The 19,316-nt window shown below is 45.5% G+C and overlaps 2 protein-coding genes across 2 annotated transcripts; both read right to left on the bottom strand.

Moving 5' to 3' along the window:
• Positions 1-1,590: 1,590 nt before the first annotated feature.
• Positions 1,591-2,541, bottom strand: LOC135873693 (olfactory receptor 52P1-like). Its single transcript, XM_065398335.1, has one exon. The coding sequence runs from the start codon at positions 2,539-2,541 to the stop codon at positions 1,591-1,593; it is 951 nt and encodes a 316-aa protein (XP_065254407.1).
• An 11,616-nt stretch (positions 2,542-14,157) lies between these two features.
• LOC135883050 (olfactory receptor 52R1-like) lies at positions 14,158-15,156 on the bottom strand. The gene has a single exon (XM_065410090.1). It carries the CDS (start codon positions 15,154-15,156, stop codon positions 14,158-14,160), a length of 999 nt encoding a protein of 332 aa, XP_065266162.1.
• Positions 15,157-19,316: the final 4,160 nt, after the last annotated feature.

The following is a 19,316-nucleotide window of genomic DNA, read 5'->3' as shown; positions in this document are numbered from 1 at the left end:
AACAGAGAAGGTGGTTACCAAATTCTATGGACAACTTCTTCCCTCCAGGTCTGGTCTCCTCAGCCCTCTGGTCTGTCTAGGATTTTCTCAAGACAAGGCTTTGGTTGCCTGGAAACCTCTCTGGTCACAGTCCTACTCGAGCCCACGGAGCAGAGTTTTGGCTACTCTGTCTAGCAGTGTCTTCAAGCATCAATTAAGGAATCCCCTCTCCCTTTTCTCTTTTGTCTCTTCTCAGACAGTAATTTACTTTGCTTGATTCCCTCAAAGGAGTCACATGTCTCAAAAGCATGCCCCATGGGCGTGTGGTTATTAATTTTAGCTGATTAGTATTTTGGAAGGGGCTGTTGGGGGGTGCCGAACAAAGACCACTCCACGTTTACTCACTAGTCAATCATTCACTCTGGCTCTCTGCGTGGTGTCCTTGCTGTAGAGTCATTATAACCAGGTCGGCCTGTGCTCCATGCTGGAACTTTATGCATGTGATATTTACATTTGCATGGGCCCATTTTTACTGACCAATAGGTCCAATATCGATCGCAGAGGCATGCTTTTCCAGGCCTTTATCAAGTCTGCTTCTGCTTAAAGGGGACCCTGCTCCCAGGATCCTCTGCAGTTCTTCAGCCATGTTTAAGTCATGTCAAGTTGTGCTCACAGCATTCATTCAGCACGGCCACACCAATTTGGCACCATCCCAACACCAAGGAAGGTGTTTTTTTTCACAGGTCGTTTCTGGGCATGCTCTTCCTCTGTGCCGGGCTAACAGGGACATCATGCAGCTCACAGAACTTTTGGGATTCCTCCCAAAGTGCATCCCAATTAGCTGGCAGGTTGTAAGAACTGCATCATGTTGTGATAGATGGCACCAGCATCCCCTCTCTCAGAGCATCAACAAATCCTAGAAATCATTCTTTAGTTCCAGATTTTCTGTGTTTCTCACACAAACTGTCATTTCTTCTGGTTTAAAACCACATGCTTCGTCAACAATAACAGTAGAAAACCCATACTCCCAAAGTTTCAGAATGACTGTGCGTTTCACAATATCAGCAGCCATTTGTAAAAGTTCGTTTTGAGTTTAGTGACTTGTGAGATTGAAAGAACCACTCAGGGTTTTTTTGTTTATTTTTTGTTGTTTTTTATTGTTTGTTTGGCGAATGCTTCATCATACTTTGAAGACCAATTGCATAATTCCCGGAAGTTTCTACGTTTGCTGATTCTTCCCTCTCATCCTGCCCCCGTGGTGCTATTCCTTCGTTAGCCAGGTAAAGCAGTACATTGGTGATTCTTGCAGCATCATCTGTCTTCTCATGTAATGCCATCTTGTGAGAATTTGACAACTGTGCCACTATAGAGCCCACTTCTTTTGACTGTGCCAAAAAATGCCACCTTTCAGAACACTGCTTTTATATGGCAGATTGTATATGTTTCAGAATGTTTTTTCCTATATTTTTCCAGTCCCTTACTCTGTTTTTGGTGAATGCAGGGTCTCTCAAACTACTGTAAAACTGTCTGCAAGAAAGCAGAAAACTGGTACAGAACACTCTTGATTAATGACGAGATATCCTTTCCCCCTCTTGTCACACAGGTTTAAAGTCAGTGGCCCCAGATGATCACCCAGATGTATTTGCCCACTATATCACGAAGCTCTTTGTTTTTGACCCCATAAATGATAGGGTTGAGCATGGGGGGGACAAGGAAATAGAGGTTGGCCAAGATGATATGAATGTGTGGAGCAATGCCCTGACCAAACCGGTGGGTCAGGTTAGAAAAGAGGGAGGAAGCATAAGATGTCAGCATCACACAGATGTGGGCTGTGCAGGTGTTGAGGGCTTTCTGGTGGACTTTCTTGGAGGAGATTCTGAGGACGACCCTGATGATCAGACTGTAGGACAGGACAATGAGCATCAGGTCTAACCCGATGACTACAAATCCTAACACCAAGCCATATATCCTGTTAATTGTGATATCCCCACATGATATCTTCGCCACAGCTATGTGCTCACAGTATGTATGGGGAATAATGCGGTTGGCACAGAATGGCAGCCTTCTCAGGAGCAGGGGCCCGGGCAGCATGATGAGAATAGCTCTTGTCAAACCCACTAGCCCTAGCTTCGCTATTCGCGCATTGGTGAGGATGGTGGCGTATCTCAGAGGGTTACATATGGCAACATAGCGATCGAAGGCCATTGTCACGAGGACGGCTGACTGCATAGCAGAAACCGTGTGAAGGAAGAATGACTGGGTGAGGCAGCCACCCACAGTAATGCTTTTCAAATTGAACCAAAATATACACAGTGTCTTTGGCATGACAGAGGTAGACTTGCCAATGTCTGTGAGCGCCAGCATGCAGAGCAGCAGGTACATTGGCTTGTGCAGGGTCTGCTCTTTGCCTACAACAAATAGAACCATGAAATTTCCCAACAGGCCTATAAAGAAGAACATACAGAAAGGGATGGAAATCCAGAGATGAGCCGCTTCCAGGCCAGGGATGCCCATTAGGATAAAAGTTGAAGGGTCAGAGGGGGTGAGGTTGAAAGCTGCCATGAGGTGGTTGGTGCATTGAGAGCTCTCAGAAATGCTCTCGGTGCCTGTAAAGGGAGATAAGCACAGTGAGGGGGTTACACACTTTATAACAAATAGTAGGGTAACTATTTTATAGTTATTACCAATCTAGAAAGGGAGGTGAGCAGTGAGGTGGCAATATTTGCAGATGGCACCAGATTATTTAGTTCATAGTCAAATCCAGAAAAGTCTTGAGGAGGAGCTAACCATGCCAGGTGAATGGGCAGCATGATGGCAGGTGAATTTCGATGTCAATAACTGGAGGGAAAACCTTGAACTCCTCAAACAGCTTATGGGGTTCTAATTTAACTGTATGAACTCAGGACAGGGACCTGGGCATCATGGTACACAGCTCTGTGCAACCCTGCTCACAGTGCAAGCACGGACAGAAACTAAGCAAATCACTGGGATCCAGGTGGAGTGGGATGGAGAATCTTACAGACAATACAATGCCATGAGATCAGTCAGTTAATGTTTCACCCTCAATCTATTTAGTTTAACAAAGATGGTTAAGTTCACTTCATAACAGACTGTAAGTACCTACATGGGGAGCCAATATTTAATAATAGACTTTTTAGCCTAGCATAAGGAGGTGTAACAGGATCCAGTGGCTGGAAGATGAAGGTAAAGAAATTCTGACTGGAAATAAGGTGTACATTTTTTAAAGGGTGAGAGTAATTAGCCACTGGAACAATTTACCAAGGGTCTTGGCGGATTCTTCATCACTGTGAATTTTTAAATCAAGGTTGGATGTTTCTCTTAAAGATCTGCTCTTAGAAATATGTTGCAGAAATTCTCCGGTCTGTGTTATACAGACTAGATGATCACATTGGTCCCTTCTGGCTTTGGAATCTACGAACATGTCCCCAGGAGTCACCTGGAGGCATTTTGTCTGCAAGCTCTTACCTGAGCTTATGGAAGGCATTTTTTCTATTCATGACTGTTGAATTTAGCCCTCTGGGGAGAAATTCTCATTTGAGTGCTGCCCCTTTGAAATGTTACACTAGGTGAGTATGTCACGAGGCTGAGGAATCCTGTGACTCACTTCATGTATGAACATTTTAGGTGAGAAAAATAATGACTTTAGCCCATGAAATCTTGTGCAACACTTGCTATTGATGGCTAGTAGAGCTGGCTAGCAAATGGTCCCAGAGCATCCTGGGTTTAACAACTGTGTCCCAGTGGCCCACTGTTTCAGGCAGCTACCAGTGGTTCCTGCACGTGGCAGCTGTATTTATCTAGGCCCTTACATGTCCCAGAGTTGCCCATTCTTATTATATAATGTGCAAACTTCTCAGCTAGTGAGTTGTTCCTGTGTAGCAGTCCCTGAAGCACCACGTGGTTTGTGTGGGTGTAACAAGAGAAGTTGCATTGGTGCCTTGGCATATGCCACTTATGGGTGAGATTTCTCACTGCTGAGTCACAGTCACTGATTACCCCCCCAGCCAAGGGAGCAGGTGTGATGGGAGGCACCTCACCCCTTGCAGAGGAAGAATTTCAGGGAGCGTGGGGCATCTCGGAGGTTGTGGGAGCCAGGGATGACTGGGGAGCATGGAGAAGAAACTGGTGACCAGGGTGCTGTTGGAATCGGAGCAGCCTGGGATGGGGAAGGAAAGTATGGACAGGCGTGAGAATATTTTGGGAGATTGAAGCAGCTAAGGAACAAAATGTGACAGGTTCCCCCCTGGGGTGTCACCTAGAACTGGTTTCAGAGTAGCAGCCATGTTAGTCTGTATCTCTTACTTAATTGGCCTCTCAGAGTTGGTAAGACAACTCCCACCTTTTCATGCTCTCTGTGTGTGTGTATATATATCTCCTCAATATATGTTCCATTCTATGCATCCGAAGAAGTGGGCTGTAGCCCACGAAAGCTTATGCTCTAATAAATTTGATAGTCTCTAAGGTGCCAGTAGTACTCCTGTTCTTTTTACCTAGGACTGGGGTACTCATTGCCCTGAATAGGTGCTTCCCAACCAGCTATTGAGTTACGCAGGTGTAACTATATAGTCAATAGTCAAAAATGATACATGTATACAAATAGGATAATCATATTCAGAAAATTGTCACTTTTCCAATGACATATTACGACACATCTTGTATAAAATATATCATAATTATGCTACAATGATATCATACTAGTATCACTGTGAAGAACATGGGTTACAGTGTCACACAAAGATGAATGGTTCTTTCCAATGGTGAAATGCCTGAATTTACATAACAACAACAATTTTGGAAACACAATTGAGTAAAGGTTGTGACATCCAGGCTGCAGTTCTGTGGCTTGCCAGGGCAAAGAGACATTGAGACCTGCCCAGTCTGGGAGCCAGGAAAGGTCCCAGCGTTGGGAGCCAGGAAAGGTCCCAGTGCTGGTCTTGGACCAACAATCAAAAGAGAAATTTAATTTCAGCAATGCCTGTCAGTGTACACCTGGCTCCCTGCCCCCACCACCTCTAGTGCTGCCCACCTGTTTGTGTACACCTCCCTGCCTATTCACATAACCCACAGTGCTGTCTGCTTCTCTGTGTACACCTTGCTCCTTGCCCCCACAACTCCCAGCACTGCCTGCCTGTCCATGTAGGTCCCCCACACCCACAACTTCCAGCCCTGCCACACAGTGATACCCCTCACCCAGGACCAAAACCAGAAGCCAGACCCCACAGTGACAGCTCACAGAAATATCTCCTCAGACTAGGTTGAACTCATTATCTGCCTGCACTGGGGAAAAGGGGGAGATCGGCCTCTCCAGGGGGAAAGGGAACCCCAGCTGAAGCTCAGCCTGTGCAGGGAAGGAGAGAGGGACAGAACCGGTGGGAGGGAGAGAGGACGTGGAGACTAAAAGGAGCCAGCGTGAGTAACTCTTCCTCAAAACTACACAAAGCTTTAACGTATTGCAGCCTATTAGAAACCCAGACACACCTTCCTGAGACTGCTTTTCTGTGTTGGCAATTGCTGACGTTGCCATGAGACTGAAGTAGGATTACTCATGGGAGGAGGGATGATCTAGATGGAGGAAGGTGTCAGAGACAACATAAAACAGTGTGGTCCACACTACATTACAATCTGAGACACCCCGTTCCCCAGGAGGCCTCATTACGCCTCCCTATTTCACCCAGTTTCAGGACTACACACACACAAACACACACACACACACGCACACACACACACGCACACACGCACACACACTGCTTTCCTGGACCTCCACAATGTGCTTTCCGGGACCTCCCCCGGTGAGATTTCCACCTGGTGTCCTCTACGCCAGAAACATGCTTTTATTTTTACTATCTTTTGGTGCTTCTTGTTGTGATGGGTTGGATTCCAGAACCCCCATTGGGAACTGCCAACTGATGTGCTGAGACTACTTCTAAGTCTGTTTTTCCTGATAATACTAAACAGTTCATGTCACCGTGCTGGTGAATTCCAGCCCAGATGGTTCTTGACTTGAACCCTGGAACCCTTCCTGAGCCCTCAGCACCAATTTTATTGCAGAAACAGGCAACTCACCGAAACCCAGCTCAGCAGAAAAAGGAAATCTCCATACTGCGGCAGAAAGGTAGATCCCTGAGAATCAGTGTATGAATTTCACATGCCTGATGCTCGCTGTGTTGGACAGCAACCTTTATGATTCCCTGTACAGTCCCTGCGGACTCTCAGGTTAGCCTGGACTCCCCGACAATTCCCTCGGCTTCCGGAGCAGCAAGAACAGCAAAAAATAGACCCTGGAGAACTTCAGCCTAAGAGCTTCCCCCGGGAGTGAAGAAATAAGTCTCTGATACCAGGGGCTCAAATTGTCAGGGCAAAGTGAGTCTTGCAGACTTGTTAGAGTGGCCCAGAACTACTGAAACCCCGGAGAGAAAAGGAAGAGCCACGACATAGATGTACTCACTTGTCTATCAGCATTTCTGTGCTGCTGCCCATTGCCATAGAATCTGAGCATCTCCTCCTCTCCTCCCGGCTGACAAGCCCTATGCTCAATCCATGAGAACATGACATGCACATGGAAAGACTCACAAATTCTTGTTTCAAATGCAGAGTAATAGCCCCTCCCATCTGATAGCCTGTCTCTGACAGAGGACAGCACCGATTGCCCCTGCTTAGTCATAAACCCCCCATAGTGCATTATCATGCCATGGGCAGGAGCAACTTCCTGAGTCCCTTCAGTGATCAGCATGTGCCCTGAAGCTTGCGGATCACTAGAGTAACTAAACAGGCTGTAATTAGGGAGGGTGGAGGGAGATGTTCAGAGACACAGATGTGAGTTAAGTGCCCAGTATCCATCAGCATTCAGTGGAATTCTGGTGCCTTTTCCAATCTATTATATTTTCTCTGCCCTTGTGCCTTTTCCAATCTATTATAGTCATGGCTTTCACAATATCCTCTGGCAAAGAGCTCCACGGGATAGGTCCAAAGAGTTTCTTGAGGATAGGTCCATCAATGGCTACTAGTCAGGATGGGCAGGGATGGTGTCCCTAGTCTCTGTTTGCCAGAAGCTCAGAACGGGCAATGGGGGATGGATCACTTGATGATTATCTCTTCTGTTCATTCCCTCTGAAGCACCTGGCACTGGCCACTCTCAGAACACAGCATACCGGGCTAGATAGAGATTTGGTCTGAAACAGTTGCACCATTTTTATGACTGAGAGGGGGTATGATATAGTTCTATAAAACTGTGACTGGTGTGGAGAAAGTGAAATAGAACTGTTGTTTACTCCTTCACATAACACAAGAACTAGGGGTCACCCAATGAATTTAACAGCCAGCAAGTTTAAAACAAATGAAAGGAAATATCTCTTCACACACTGCAGTCAACTTGTGGAACTCTTTGCCAGGGGATGTGGTGAAGGCCAAGACTGTAATAGGGTTCAAAAAATAATTTGATAAGTTCATTGAGGATAGGTCAATCAATGACTGTTAGCCAACATGTTCAGGGACACAACCTCATGCTCTGAGTGTCTTAGCCTCTGACTGCCAGATGCTGGGACTGGATGACAGGAGATGGATCCCTTGATAATTGACCTGTTCTTTCCCTCTAAAGCACCTGGCACTGACCACTGTCAGAAGACAGAGAAGAACATAAGACTGGCCACACTGGGTCAGGACAATGGTCCATCTAGTCCAGTACCCTGAGTTCTCCTTTTTCTTCTCTGGGTGCTGGATCTCATAGTCGATAGGGCCCACATGCCTCACTACCTCAAATGGTCCGTGCCATCGAACCAGTAATTTGAACTGCAAGCTTGGTAGTAACAATAACTCTCAATCATGCAGTTTGAACACTCGCAGCTGGACTCCTGTGTTATAGGACTTCTCTTGGACCAGTTGTGCATTTAGCAAATTCTTCTAGCAAACACCTGCAAAGTCTTCAGGTGATTTCTTAATTGAAGAATGTATTCGACTATGTTCATCACCTGGGGTCTTTGCTCTGACATATTTCTTGAAGCAGGTCTGGAAATCCTCGAGATTGCTTCCTGGACACCCAGTTAAAAGGGAGAAAACTTGGTAGCTTGAGGCACCTCTCTGTTAGCAAAAAGGAGTGGGGAGGAAGAGTTGGACCCAGTGTCTGGGATCTGAGGCTGCAAACTTCTTTAATGTCGCCATCAAAGTTCTGAGAAATCGATCCACCAGCCTAACACTTTGGGGATGGTAGATCAATGTTCTGAACGCCTTTACCCTCAGTAGATCACACAGTTCTTTCATTAGTTGGTCATGATCAGTAAGGATTTCTCAGGGTATTACCAAGTGGGAGGAGAATTTCATAAGCTAATTTGCAATGGTAGGTACATTGGTGGAGCGCAAGGGGACGGCTTTGGGGTACACACCGTGTAGTCAAGGATAACAGTGATATGTTAATAGCTCACAGCACTCTTCTGTAGGAGCCCCACAAAGTCTATGCCTATTGTTTCAAATAGGTTATCAACATGGGGAAGCAGGCTGAGGGGGGCTTTAGGTATTCCCCTAGGACTGCGCAGTATAGTAGAGAGAGAGAGAGAGCCTAGAGCACTGGGCCTGCTGCAAGATCTGAGGCCTGAACAAGAGGCTATGATCCAAAGTTAGGCCAGGTATTAAAGCAGATGCTCACAAGTTCACTGTCCAGTACATGAACTTGGCAAAGTTGTCTAGTGTACTAGGCATTAGATATTTACAGAAATATATTCCTGCTAGTGCGATTACATCCCAACCTAGTACAAGATAAGATGGCTTGACAAAATAATGAATAGGGCAGTTTTGTTTAAGATATGAGGTACAAGAGGAAGTAACAAACAGATTTAATGAAACAGAAAAAGTGGTATGTACGTTGTTTATCCCAGTTGTTCATCTCAGTCTATAAATGTTGGGGTACCTCACCTTAATCCTTTGTGTGGCCTAGGGGACAGCAGAGACTCCTGCTGCTGACTGAGCCACTCGGCACTCATGTGTTAGCATACCTGTAAGCATGGAGGGAGGGTGCGATGGTTATGCCTTGAGGGCAGCACACCTGGCTGAGTGCCTTTGTCACCAAACCATGCCTGTGGTCTTTCTTTATGAGTAACTTTGAGGTCTGCTGAATGAGCAGGCTGCCTTGTCTGCTAATAACGGTAACAATGGAGCTCCAAGGACGGAAGCACTGAGCAACCTGAACAGCATTACCAAGGCAACAAAATTCCAGCCTTCAGCACATAACAACTGCCCGCTGACACTCTGGGCAGGAAGCACAACTGTCTCTGACTAGCTCCAGACAGTGGAGTTGTTCTCAGAATCCGTGACTTTAAGAGACATCCTTGACATTTTACGCTTGAGCCCTGGGGTGGCAGAACCAGAGCTGTCAGTTGGTGTGGGCCTGAGAGCTGTCAGCCACAGTGGCGGCAGGTACCGAACTAGGCCTGAATAAGGACTGGGAGTGGATGGGTCACTACAAAAACTAATTTTCCCCTGCTGATACTCACACTTTCTTGCCAACTGTTTGAAATGGGCCACCTTGATTACATTGAACTCATTAGCACTACAAAAGTGATTTTTCCTCGCTTCTTGTCAACTGTTGAGAATAACCCACTTCCACCTTAATTGAATTGGCTCGTTAGCACTGACTCCCCCACTTGGTAAGGCAACTCCCATCTTTTCATGTATTAGGATATATATTCTGCTTACTGTATTTTTCACTCCATGCATCTGATGAAGTGGGTTTTAGCCCACGAAAGCTTATACCCCAATAAATGTGTTAGTCTCTAAAGTGCCACAAGGACTCTTTGTTGTTTTGGCTGATACAGACTAAAATGGCTACCAGTCTGAAACCATTCTTTTTTTAATCTCTCCTCATATGGAAGGTGTTCTATACCCCTAATCATTTTTGTTGCCCATCTCTTTATCTTTATTCCCAAGGCTTTGGAGCTGTGCTCCGGCTCTGCTCCAGCTCCAGGCAAAAACCTGCAGCTTCACTGCTCTGGAGCTGCTCCTCACTCCAGCTCCGGGCTCTGCTCCAAAGCCCTGTTTATTCCAATGTATATTTTTTGAGATGCAATAAAAGCCATGCTAGAGAGTCCACGCTGTAGGGAGTTCCACATTCACCTGGTAGCTCAAAATCTGAGAGTGGGGAAAAAAACAAACCTTTGCCAAGACAGGGCTAAAGATCACAAAAAGTAGGTTATTAAATATATTAAGCACAAAAGATATCCTAGAAAAGGTTTAGGCCAATTGCTAGAGGGAGAAAGGAGGTTTGTTAATGTTGCAGAAAAGGTAGAAGTGGTCAAGAAATAGTTGTGTTCTGCATTTGGAAAGAAGCAGTATGCGGTACTCATATCACATGAGGTGATTAAATATCTTCCAGTGAATTTACAGTCAAGGAGGGTGTTAAACAGTATCTACAATAGAACCTTAGGGTTACGAACACCAGAGTTACGAACTGACCGATCAACCACACATCTTATTTGGAACCAGAAGTACACAATCAGGCAGCAGCAGAGCCAAAAAATAAAAAAAGCAAATACAGGACAGTTCTGTGATAAACGTAAAGTGTTAAAAAAAGAAAGGTAAAGTTAAAAAAAATTGAGAAGGTTAGGAAACAATGGAAAAGCTGGTAAGGGATTAGTTCAAAAATAAGTCTAGGAATAAATTAATGCCACGCAACAACATGGTTTTCAGAAAAAAGATCTTGTCAAATGTACCCAAGATTATGCTTTAATGAGAATATAAGTTTGGCTGATCAAGAGAACCGTGCAAATGCAATAAATTTCAGTTTCTCTGAGGCATTTAGTAAGGGAAAACATTCAGGTGAAAAAATGAACACCATACAATATCAGTAGATGTGATGTTATTAATATGAACTGTGACCGTATAGATCATTGTTGCAACCAAGGTCCTATAGTGGCACCAAATCTTGTACAAAGGAGGTCATGTAAGGTGTCTAAGACAAGGTTATGATTTGCTGGCTATGATTATGCTATCTGTATGCATGTATCATTTTTGTATTTAAAGTTATAAATATTGGCTCTAAACTGTCTGTAGTTCAAACTTGTGCTATGCTTGTGGGTGACACCCCAGACAATTTGGTGTCAGCAGTGCATAGCTCTCTTGATGGCACATTAAGGACCATCAGCTATACAACTGACCCATTGAGAGAAGGCAGATACACCTTGTGACTTAGCAAGGCATGCACGGACATGCCTATGGACAGAACTCTAAGGTTTTTCCATGCCATGTGCTGGATAGCTTGTTTTTGGTACAAAGAAAGACATGGCAGGAGACTATAAAAGGCAGCTGCAACTCCTCCGTCTTGTCTTTAATCCTGCTCCATATCTCCTTACCTTGATATAAACTGAAGCTCCGAACAAAGGACTGAATGACCCATCCAAGCTCTGGATGTACTCCAGAGACTTGATTTGAGCCTGCAGTTAATTCCATCACTGCTACAACCATGAACAAAGAATTTTGCCATTACTGTATGTAATTGATTCCTTTAACCAATATTAGCTCTCATCTATATTTCTTTCTTTTTATGAATAAACCTTTAGATTTTAGATTCTAAAGGATTGGCAACAGCGTGATTTGTGGGTAAGATCTGACTTATATATTGACATAGGTCTGGGGCTTGGTCCTTTGGTATCGGGAGAACCATTTTTCTTTTACTGGGGTATTGGTTTTCATAACCATTCATCCCCATAAGGAGCGGTGGTAGTGGCGATACAAGGGAACTGGAGTATCCGAGGAAATGGCTTGTATGACTTCTGGTTAGCCAGTGGGGTAAAACCAAAGTCCTGTCTGTTTGGCTGGGTTGGTGCCTTAATAGTAAAGGAACTCCAGCCTTGGGCTGTAACTGCCCTGTTCTAAGCAATTTGTCCTGAATTGATACTCTCAGCAGTGTCCCACCATAGGTAGCATCATTACAGTAGACCGCATGTAAAATGGAATAAAAAGTGGCTAATTGACAGAGCTCAGAAAGGGTCATTGTCAGTGAATGGAGCAGATTCTAGTGGGTTTCTGCAGGGATCAGTTCTCGGCCCGATGCTATTCAATATTTTAATCAATGATCGGGAACCAAATAGAAAATCACTGCAGATAAAATGTGCGACGACCCAAAGATTGGCAGAGTGGTTACAATGAGGAGGCCAGGGCAGGCATACCGATTAATCTGGAGCATTTGGTGAGCTGGAATGCAAACAAAATATTTTAATACTGTCAAATTCAATGTTTTCCACTCAGAACAGGGAATGCAGGCCCGATCCACAGACTAGGACACTGCATTATGGAACGCAGAGACCCGTAAAATGATTTATGGGTCATAGTGGACAATCAACTCATCGTGAGCTTCCAATGTGATGCTGTGTCCAGAAGGGCTGATGTGATCCTTGGATGCATAAATGGTAGAGTAGTGAGTTGGAGCAGTGGAAGGATTTTACCTCTGCACATGGCATTGGAGAAACTGACTGCGTCCAGTTAAAAGTTAGGAAACAAAGGGTTGAATAAATTGCGATAATGGAAAGAGGTAAAGAGTGGTGTTCCCCAAGGGTCTATACTGGGACCAGTCTTATTCAACATAGTCATAAATTATCTGGAAAAAGGGGTAAACAGTGAGACGGAAAAATTTGCAGATGATACAAAATTACTCAAGATAGTTAAGGCCAAAGCTGACTGTGAAGAGGGTGACTGGACAAACACAATGGCAGATGAAATTCAGTGTTGATAACTGCAAAGTAACGCACATGGCAAAATATAATCCCAACTATTCATACAAAATGATGGAGTCAAAATTAGTGTTACCCATCAAGAAAGAGATCTTGGTGTCATTGTGGATAGTTCTCCGAAAACATCCACTCAATGTGCAACAGCAATCAAAAAAGCTAACAGAATATTGGGAATCAATAGGAGACTGCTAGATAATAAGGCAGATAATATAATATTGCATCTATATAAATCCATGGTACACCAATACATTGAATACTGCATGCAGATTTGGTCACCATATCTCAAAAAAGATGTATTGGATTTGGAAAAGGTACAGAGAAGGGCAACATAAGACTGGGACTTTTCAGATTTGAAAACAGACGACTAAGGGATGATATGGTATAGGTCTATAAAATCATGACTGGTGTTGAAAAATTGAATAAGGAAATGTTATTTACTCCTTCACAAAACTCACAACTAGGGGTCACACAATGAAATTAATAGGAAACAGATTTAAAACAAAGAAAGTATTTCTTCAAGTCAACCTGTGGACCTTTTTGCCAGGGGATGTTGTGAAGGCTAAAACTATAACATGGGCCCAGTAAGAACCAGATAAGTTCATGGAGGATAGGTCCAGCAATGGCTAATAGCCAGGATGGGCAGAGATGGTGTCCCTAGGTGCTGTTTGCCAGAAGCTGGGAGTGGGTGACAGGGCATGAATCACTTGATAATTGCTGTGTTCTGTTCATTCCCTCTGAACCACTTGGCATTGGCCACTGTTGGAAGACAGTATACTGGACTAGATGGACCATTGGGCTTACCCAGTATGGCCATTCTTATGTTCTTATACAGACCCCAGATGTATCTGTCACCTGCCATAACCTACTAGACCCCACTCCCCTCCTAGAACTGAGATAGAACCCGGGAGTCCTGATGGGGTCTCCCTCTCTCTCTGTAGAGTTAACAGCAAAGTAAGAATACACATTAACATTTTAAACCTAACCAGTGTCCGTTAAGTGACTTGCCAGAAGATGTCAGAACATGTTAGTATTAGAGCTGAGTGGGTCTAATACTTATTTCTCTTTCTTTCTTTTATATAGGAATTAGATACAGTGCTCCTGTCAGCTAATTGCTAAGTTATCTGCCAAAACCCAAGGGTTTTCAAGAAGCCCCTGGAATCATGGTCAAAGTGGATGCACCCTAACAAAATCTGAAATGTGTCCCTTGCAGCTGAGGATGGGGGTCGAAATGTTCCAGTTACCAGCAATTAGAAAGGTGGCAACCCAATGAATTGTACATAGACCAATTCCCCAGTTTGTCATGGTGACACAGCACAGTAAGGCCAGGAAAGCATTTAATGTCTCATTGACTGATCTTTACATGATTCAGGGAAGAGGGCCCAGCACAACATCACCAGCCAGCTGTGCATGGAGCTTGGACTGAGAGCCAGAGCACAAGCAGAAAACTTCAGGTCCCTTTATAAGTAAAGAGCTGGAGCAGCCTGTCCTGGATCTCTTTGGTCCTCACCCCATAGATGATGGGGTTTAGCATGGGGGGAACCAGGAGGTACACGTTGGCCATGAGAACGTGGAAATGCAGGGGCACATTGTGGCCAAACCGGTGTGTGAGAAAGGAGAAGACAGATGGGATGTAAAAGGCTAAGATGACACAGAGGTGGGAGCCGCAGGTCCCCAAAGTCTTGAGCCGGGCGTCCTTTGTGGGGAGCTTGAAGATGGCCCTGAGAATAAGGGTGTAAGACATGACAATAGAAGACACATCCAGTCCAATCACAGAGAATACCACAAAGAGACCGTAGTAATTACTGATGCGGATGTCAACGCAGGCCAGCTTCACCACAGCCATGTGCTCGCAATACGATTGGGGGATAATGTTGGTTGTACAATATGGCCACCTTCTCGCTAGGAAGGGATAGGGAAGTGCGAGCATGCCGCCGCGCAGCACCACGGCAAGGCCGATCTTGGCCACAATGGGGTTTGCCAGGAGGGTGGAATGTCTCAGGGGATCACAGATGGCCACATAGCGATCCAAGGCCATGGCCACAAAGATCCCAGACTCCATCGCTGAAAAGCAGTGAATGAAGTACAGCTGGATAAGGCAGGCACTGAAATCGATCTCCCTGGAATTAAACCAGAAAATGCTCAGCGTTTTGGGCAGGATGGATGTAGATAGGACCAGGTCAGTGACAGCCAGCATGCAGAGGAAATAGTACATGGGCCCATGGAGGCTTGGCTCCCTCTTCACAATGAACAGGATGGTGGAGTTCCCCAAGATGGCTATGGCGTACATTGCACAGAAAGGGATGGAGAGCCAGACATGGGCCCCCTCCAGGCCAGGAATGCCCAGCAGGATGAAGGTGAAGGGGTTGGTGAAGTCGGTTGTGTTGGAATCTGACATGGAGTAGGGGGGAAGGTGTCCAACTCTGAGGCAGAACGGTGTCTCCTGCATGTACCGTACGTTCCCCTGACTTCCTGTATGTGCCCAAGCTCTAGGGCGATGATCTCAGTAAATATTCCTGGATGGAGAGACAATGTTAATATGAGACACTTAATTCTCTACTGGAGGCTGTTGTTATGAGTGAAGCAGATTGGCCGCTCTTCACACACTGAAAAATGACATGTTCATTATTCAGAGAAATAAATTCTGAAAAACTGACCCTACTAATGCCAATTCCATATTTTATGGTGCTCTATGTGACAATAATTCCTACATGTTGTGTTGCTGGAAACCTTAATAGGCACCAGCAGGAAACACGAGTGTGGATACTGGTTATCCATCATTGTTCCTTAATGCAATGAATCCCAGGCTAGAGAGTCATTGATAGTAGCTTAACGGAAACACTGGCTCGTTCACAGCAGTGGCCAAAACAAAGAAAATGATGGGATGCCTAAGGAATGGGATGGAGAATACCCTGCTCTGGACATGCATTCAGTTTTGGTCACCCAGTCTCTATACAGAATATAGCAGATAGAAAGGGGATTTCTGAAACAGGCTATGAGAATGAGGGATGCTGCCATATGCGTATTGAAAAGTCTGGGACTGTTTAGTTTAGAGAAGAGACAAAGAAGGGGGCTTATGATAGAGGGGAGGAAAATAAAGTTTGGAACTGATTACATTCAAATGGACAAATAGAGAACAGTTCCCAACCAGTAACATCTATGGACACTTTGCTTCAGCTTTGGGGAATTAGCTCTTTTCAACACAAATTGTCAGCAAAACTGATTGGGAGGAGCTAAAAACCCTGTTCAGTGGCAAAGTGAAGGCAGCAGCTAGAGGGAAAAAGGATATATATATATACACAAATAACTGGCTCTGTAATCTAGTGGAGAAAGGGAGAGCAAGGCCCAATGGCTGGAAGATGAAGCCAGACAGATGCTACCTGGAAATAAGGGCCACATTTTTAGCCCTGAGAGTTATTAATATTTGGAACAAACTGCAAAGAGAAGTTATGGATTCTCCAACTCCACATGTCTGGAGATCCAGACTGGATGTTTTTTTTGGAAGATCTTCTTGAGGACTTGTCTACACTTAAAATGCTACAGTAGCTCTGCCTTAGCGCTTCAGTGTAGACACTACTTACAGCAATGGCAGGGGTTCTCGCATCAGCGTAGGTAATCCACCTCCCCAAGAGGTGGTAGCTAAGTGGATAGAAAACTTCTTCCATTGACCCCATGCCAACTATATCGGGGTTAGGTTGATATAGCTACAGCTCTCACGGGTTTGGATGTTTTTGCTGTTGCAAAAAAAAGCAAATGTAATTTTTGGATGCATTAGCAGAGGCATAGCATGCAAGTCAAAGGAGGTGATAATGCCGCTTTACTGGGTGCTGGTTAGGCCTCAGCTAGAGTACTGTGTCTAATTTTGGTCACCAATGTATAGGAAGGACATAGGAAAACTGGAAAAGACCAGAGGCAAGTGACAAAAATGAAAGGGCTGGAATTCAAGCCATATGAGAAAAGGCTGAAGGAACTGGGTATGTTTAGTTTGGAAAAGAGGAGATTGAGGGGGAAATGGCAGTGGTCTTTGGATACTTGAAAGGCTTCCATAAAAAAGATGAAGAAAAGTTGTTCACTCTTGCCACATAGGACAGGACAAGAGGCAGTGGGTTCAAACTACAGCACAGCAGATTTAGATTAAATCTCAGGATAAACTTCCTAACTGTAAGAACAGGAGGAGAATAGAACATACGCCTTGGGAAATCATGGAGGCTCCTTTACTGCAGGTTTTCTAAAGGAGGCTGGACAGTCATCTGTCCTGGATGGCTTAGACACAACAAATCCTGCATCTTGGCAGGGGGTGAGATTAGCTAATTATTGCGGTTCCTTTTCATCCTCTGGCTCTATGATTCTATGATATAAAATGTCAGTGTAGACCAGGCCTTAGTCAAACACAAGACACTGGGCTCAACACAGGGGTAACTGGGTGAAATTTAATGCCCTTTGTTATACAGGAATTCAGACTGGATGATCTAACAGTCCCTTCTGGCCTCATATCCTATGAATCTATCGATAAAAAAAGTGGGTCAGGCAGTTATATTTACTCTGTCTTACAACACAGACGGAAGGGAACATTTAATTCCGTTGAAAGTCTGAACATACAACACTAAAAAGAGAAAATTGTTTATATAATCCATATTTGGCCTGTGGAACTCCTTACCACAGACATTATTGGAGCTAAATGGGAGTTCAGCTAAATGGGAGTCACAAATGGTTTGGCCATTGTAGGTTGTGCTGGTGGCCCCACGGTTAGTTAATGCTGTCTGACACCTTCGATTAGGAGGCCTCATTTTCAGTTGCTTATAAGTTTGCCAAACTTTAAGCATTTGGACAGGAATTACACATGCTGGGTGTCTGCTTCCGGCTGAATTCTATTTTGAGTTTCTGGCATAACATTTGAGCTGACTTCTCAAATGAAGCTAGGAGAAAAGATGTGTTGCCCATGTTGAAAAATTCTTATAATTGTTCGAGTGAGGAGCCCAAGCACCTCCATGGGGATAAAAGTCAGGTAACAGCCCCCGCTCCCCCGTTAACAACCAGAGCCCTGAAATGCAAAAGGAGGAGGTGACAGTGTCTCTGCATTAACACAGCTGGCTCCTGAGGTCTTTACTCAGTTCTTACTCCAACGGGAGTTTTGCCTCAATGGGGACTGGTAAACTATGCGCAAGGGCCTCAGAATTTGGCCTTGTATTGTGCATCCTGAAGGAGCCACTGTGGCACTGAAATAAAGCGACCTTGGGGCTGGAGGCCATCATCCCAGGAGGGCACAGCAAAGAGGGACATTTTAGACCATGATACTGAACAGGGGCGGCTCTAGGCACCAGCAAAGCAAGCATGTGCTTGGGGCAGCCCATTTGCAGGGGCAGCAGGGAATGGGAGCTGAGAACCAACAGGGGGCCCTGGGAGCTGTAGTTCCTTGGTTAGCTCCCTGCCTATAGAGCCGGCCCTGGAGCAGGGAAAGAACTACATTTCCCAGCATTCCCTTGGCCACTACCAACAGGAAAGAGGGGGAGGGAGTGAGGAAGCTGAGACCTCATGCTGCAGCCTGCTGTGAATGGAGAGCTGCACTGTGAGTAGGGATTCCATGTTTTAACATTCAAAAAATAGGACACTCCACGGGGACGGAGGGTAGCCCCACCCTGCCACCATCCACTCCCTCCGACTGCCCCCCACAGAAACCCCAACCCATCCAACCCCCCTGCTCCCTGATCACCCCTTCCTGGGACCCCTGCCCCAACTGCCCCCCAGGACCCCACCCGCTATCTAAGCCCCAATGGTCCTTGTCCCCACTGCCCCCTCCTGAGACCCCCCCAACTTCCCCCCTAGGACCCCACCCCCTACCTGTCCCCTGACAAACCCCTGGGACTCCCATGGCTATCCAACTGCTGCCTGTCCCCCGACTGCCCCCCCGAACCCCTGACCCATCTAACCCCCCCTTCTCCCTGCCCCTGACTGCCCCCTCAAACCTCCACCCCATCCAACCCCCCCCTGCTCCCTGTCCCTTGACTGCCCCCCCGGAACCCCCTACCCCTTCTCCAACCCCCCAGCCCCCTTACCGTACCACTCAGACCAGCGTGTCTGGCTTTGCGCAGTGCCAGACATGCTGCTGCATACATGCTGCCGTGCTCCCCTGCGGAGCCACAGCCCCCCCCAGCACCTGCCTTCCAGATTTGAACACCTCAACATTCAGGAGTGCTCAAGCTCAGTTTCGGCGGCTGTTAATTCATTTCTCCCAAATCAAATATACTGATCCACTGTAACTTGCTGTAGAAAAAGTAGGATAAAATTGAGCAAGAAATGCTTCCCAGTGGTTATTAGGACTGGAATTGCTATTTTCAACAGCCATTGCCTCCGCAAAAGAATAAATGGACACAAATCGGACATCAGGAATGGTAACATACATAAGCCAGTAAGTGAACACTTCAATCTCCCTGGTCATTCTATTAGAGATTTAAAAGTCACTATCATTGAACAAAAAAACTTCAGAAACAGACTTCAAAGAGAAACAGCAGAACTCAAATTCATTTGCAAATTGAACACCATTAATCTGGGCTTGAATAGGGACTGGGAGTGGCTGGCTCATTACAGAAGCAGCTTTGCCTCTCCTGGAAT

This window comes from Emys orbicularis, chromosome 1, assembly GCF_028017835.1.
Source record: "Emys orbicularis isolate rEmyOrb1 chromosome 1, rEmyOrb1.hap1, whole genome shotgun sequence".
Lineage (NCBI taxonomy): Eukaryota > Metazoa > Chordata > Testudines > Emydidae > Emys > Emys orbicularis.
The sequence above is the reverse complement of the archived record's forward strand: the minus strand, read 5'-3'. Positions and strand labels throughout refer to the sequence as shown.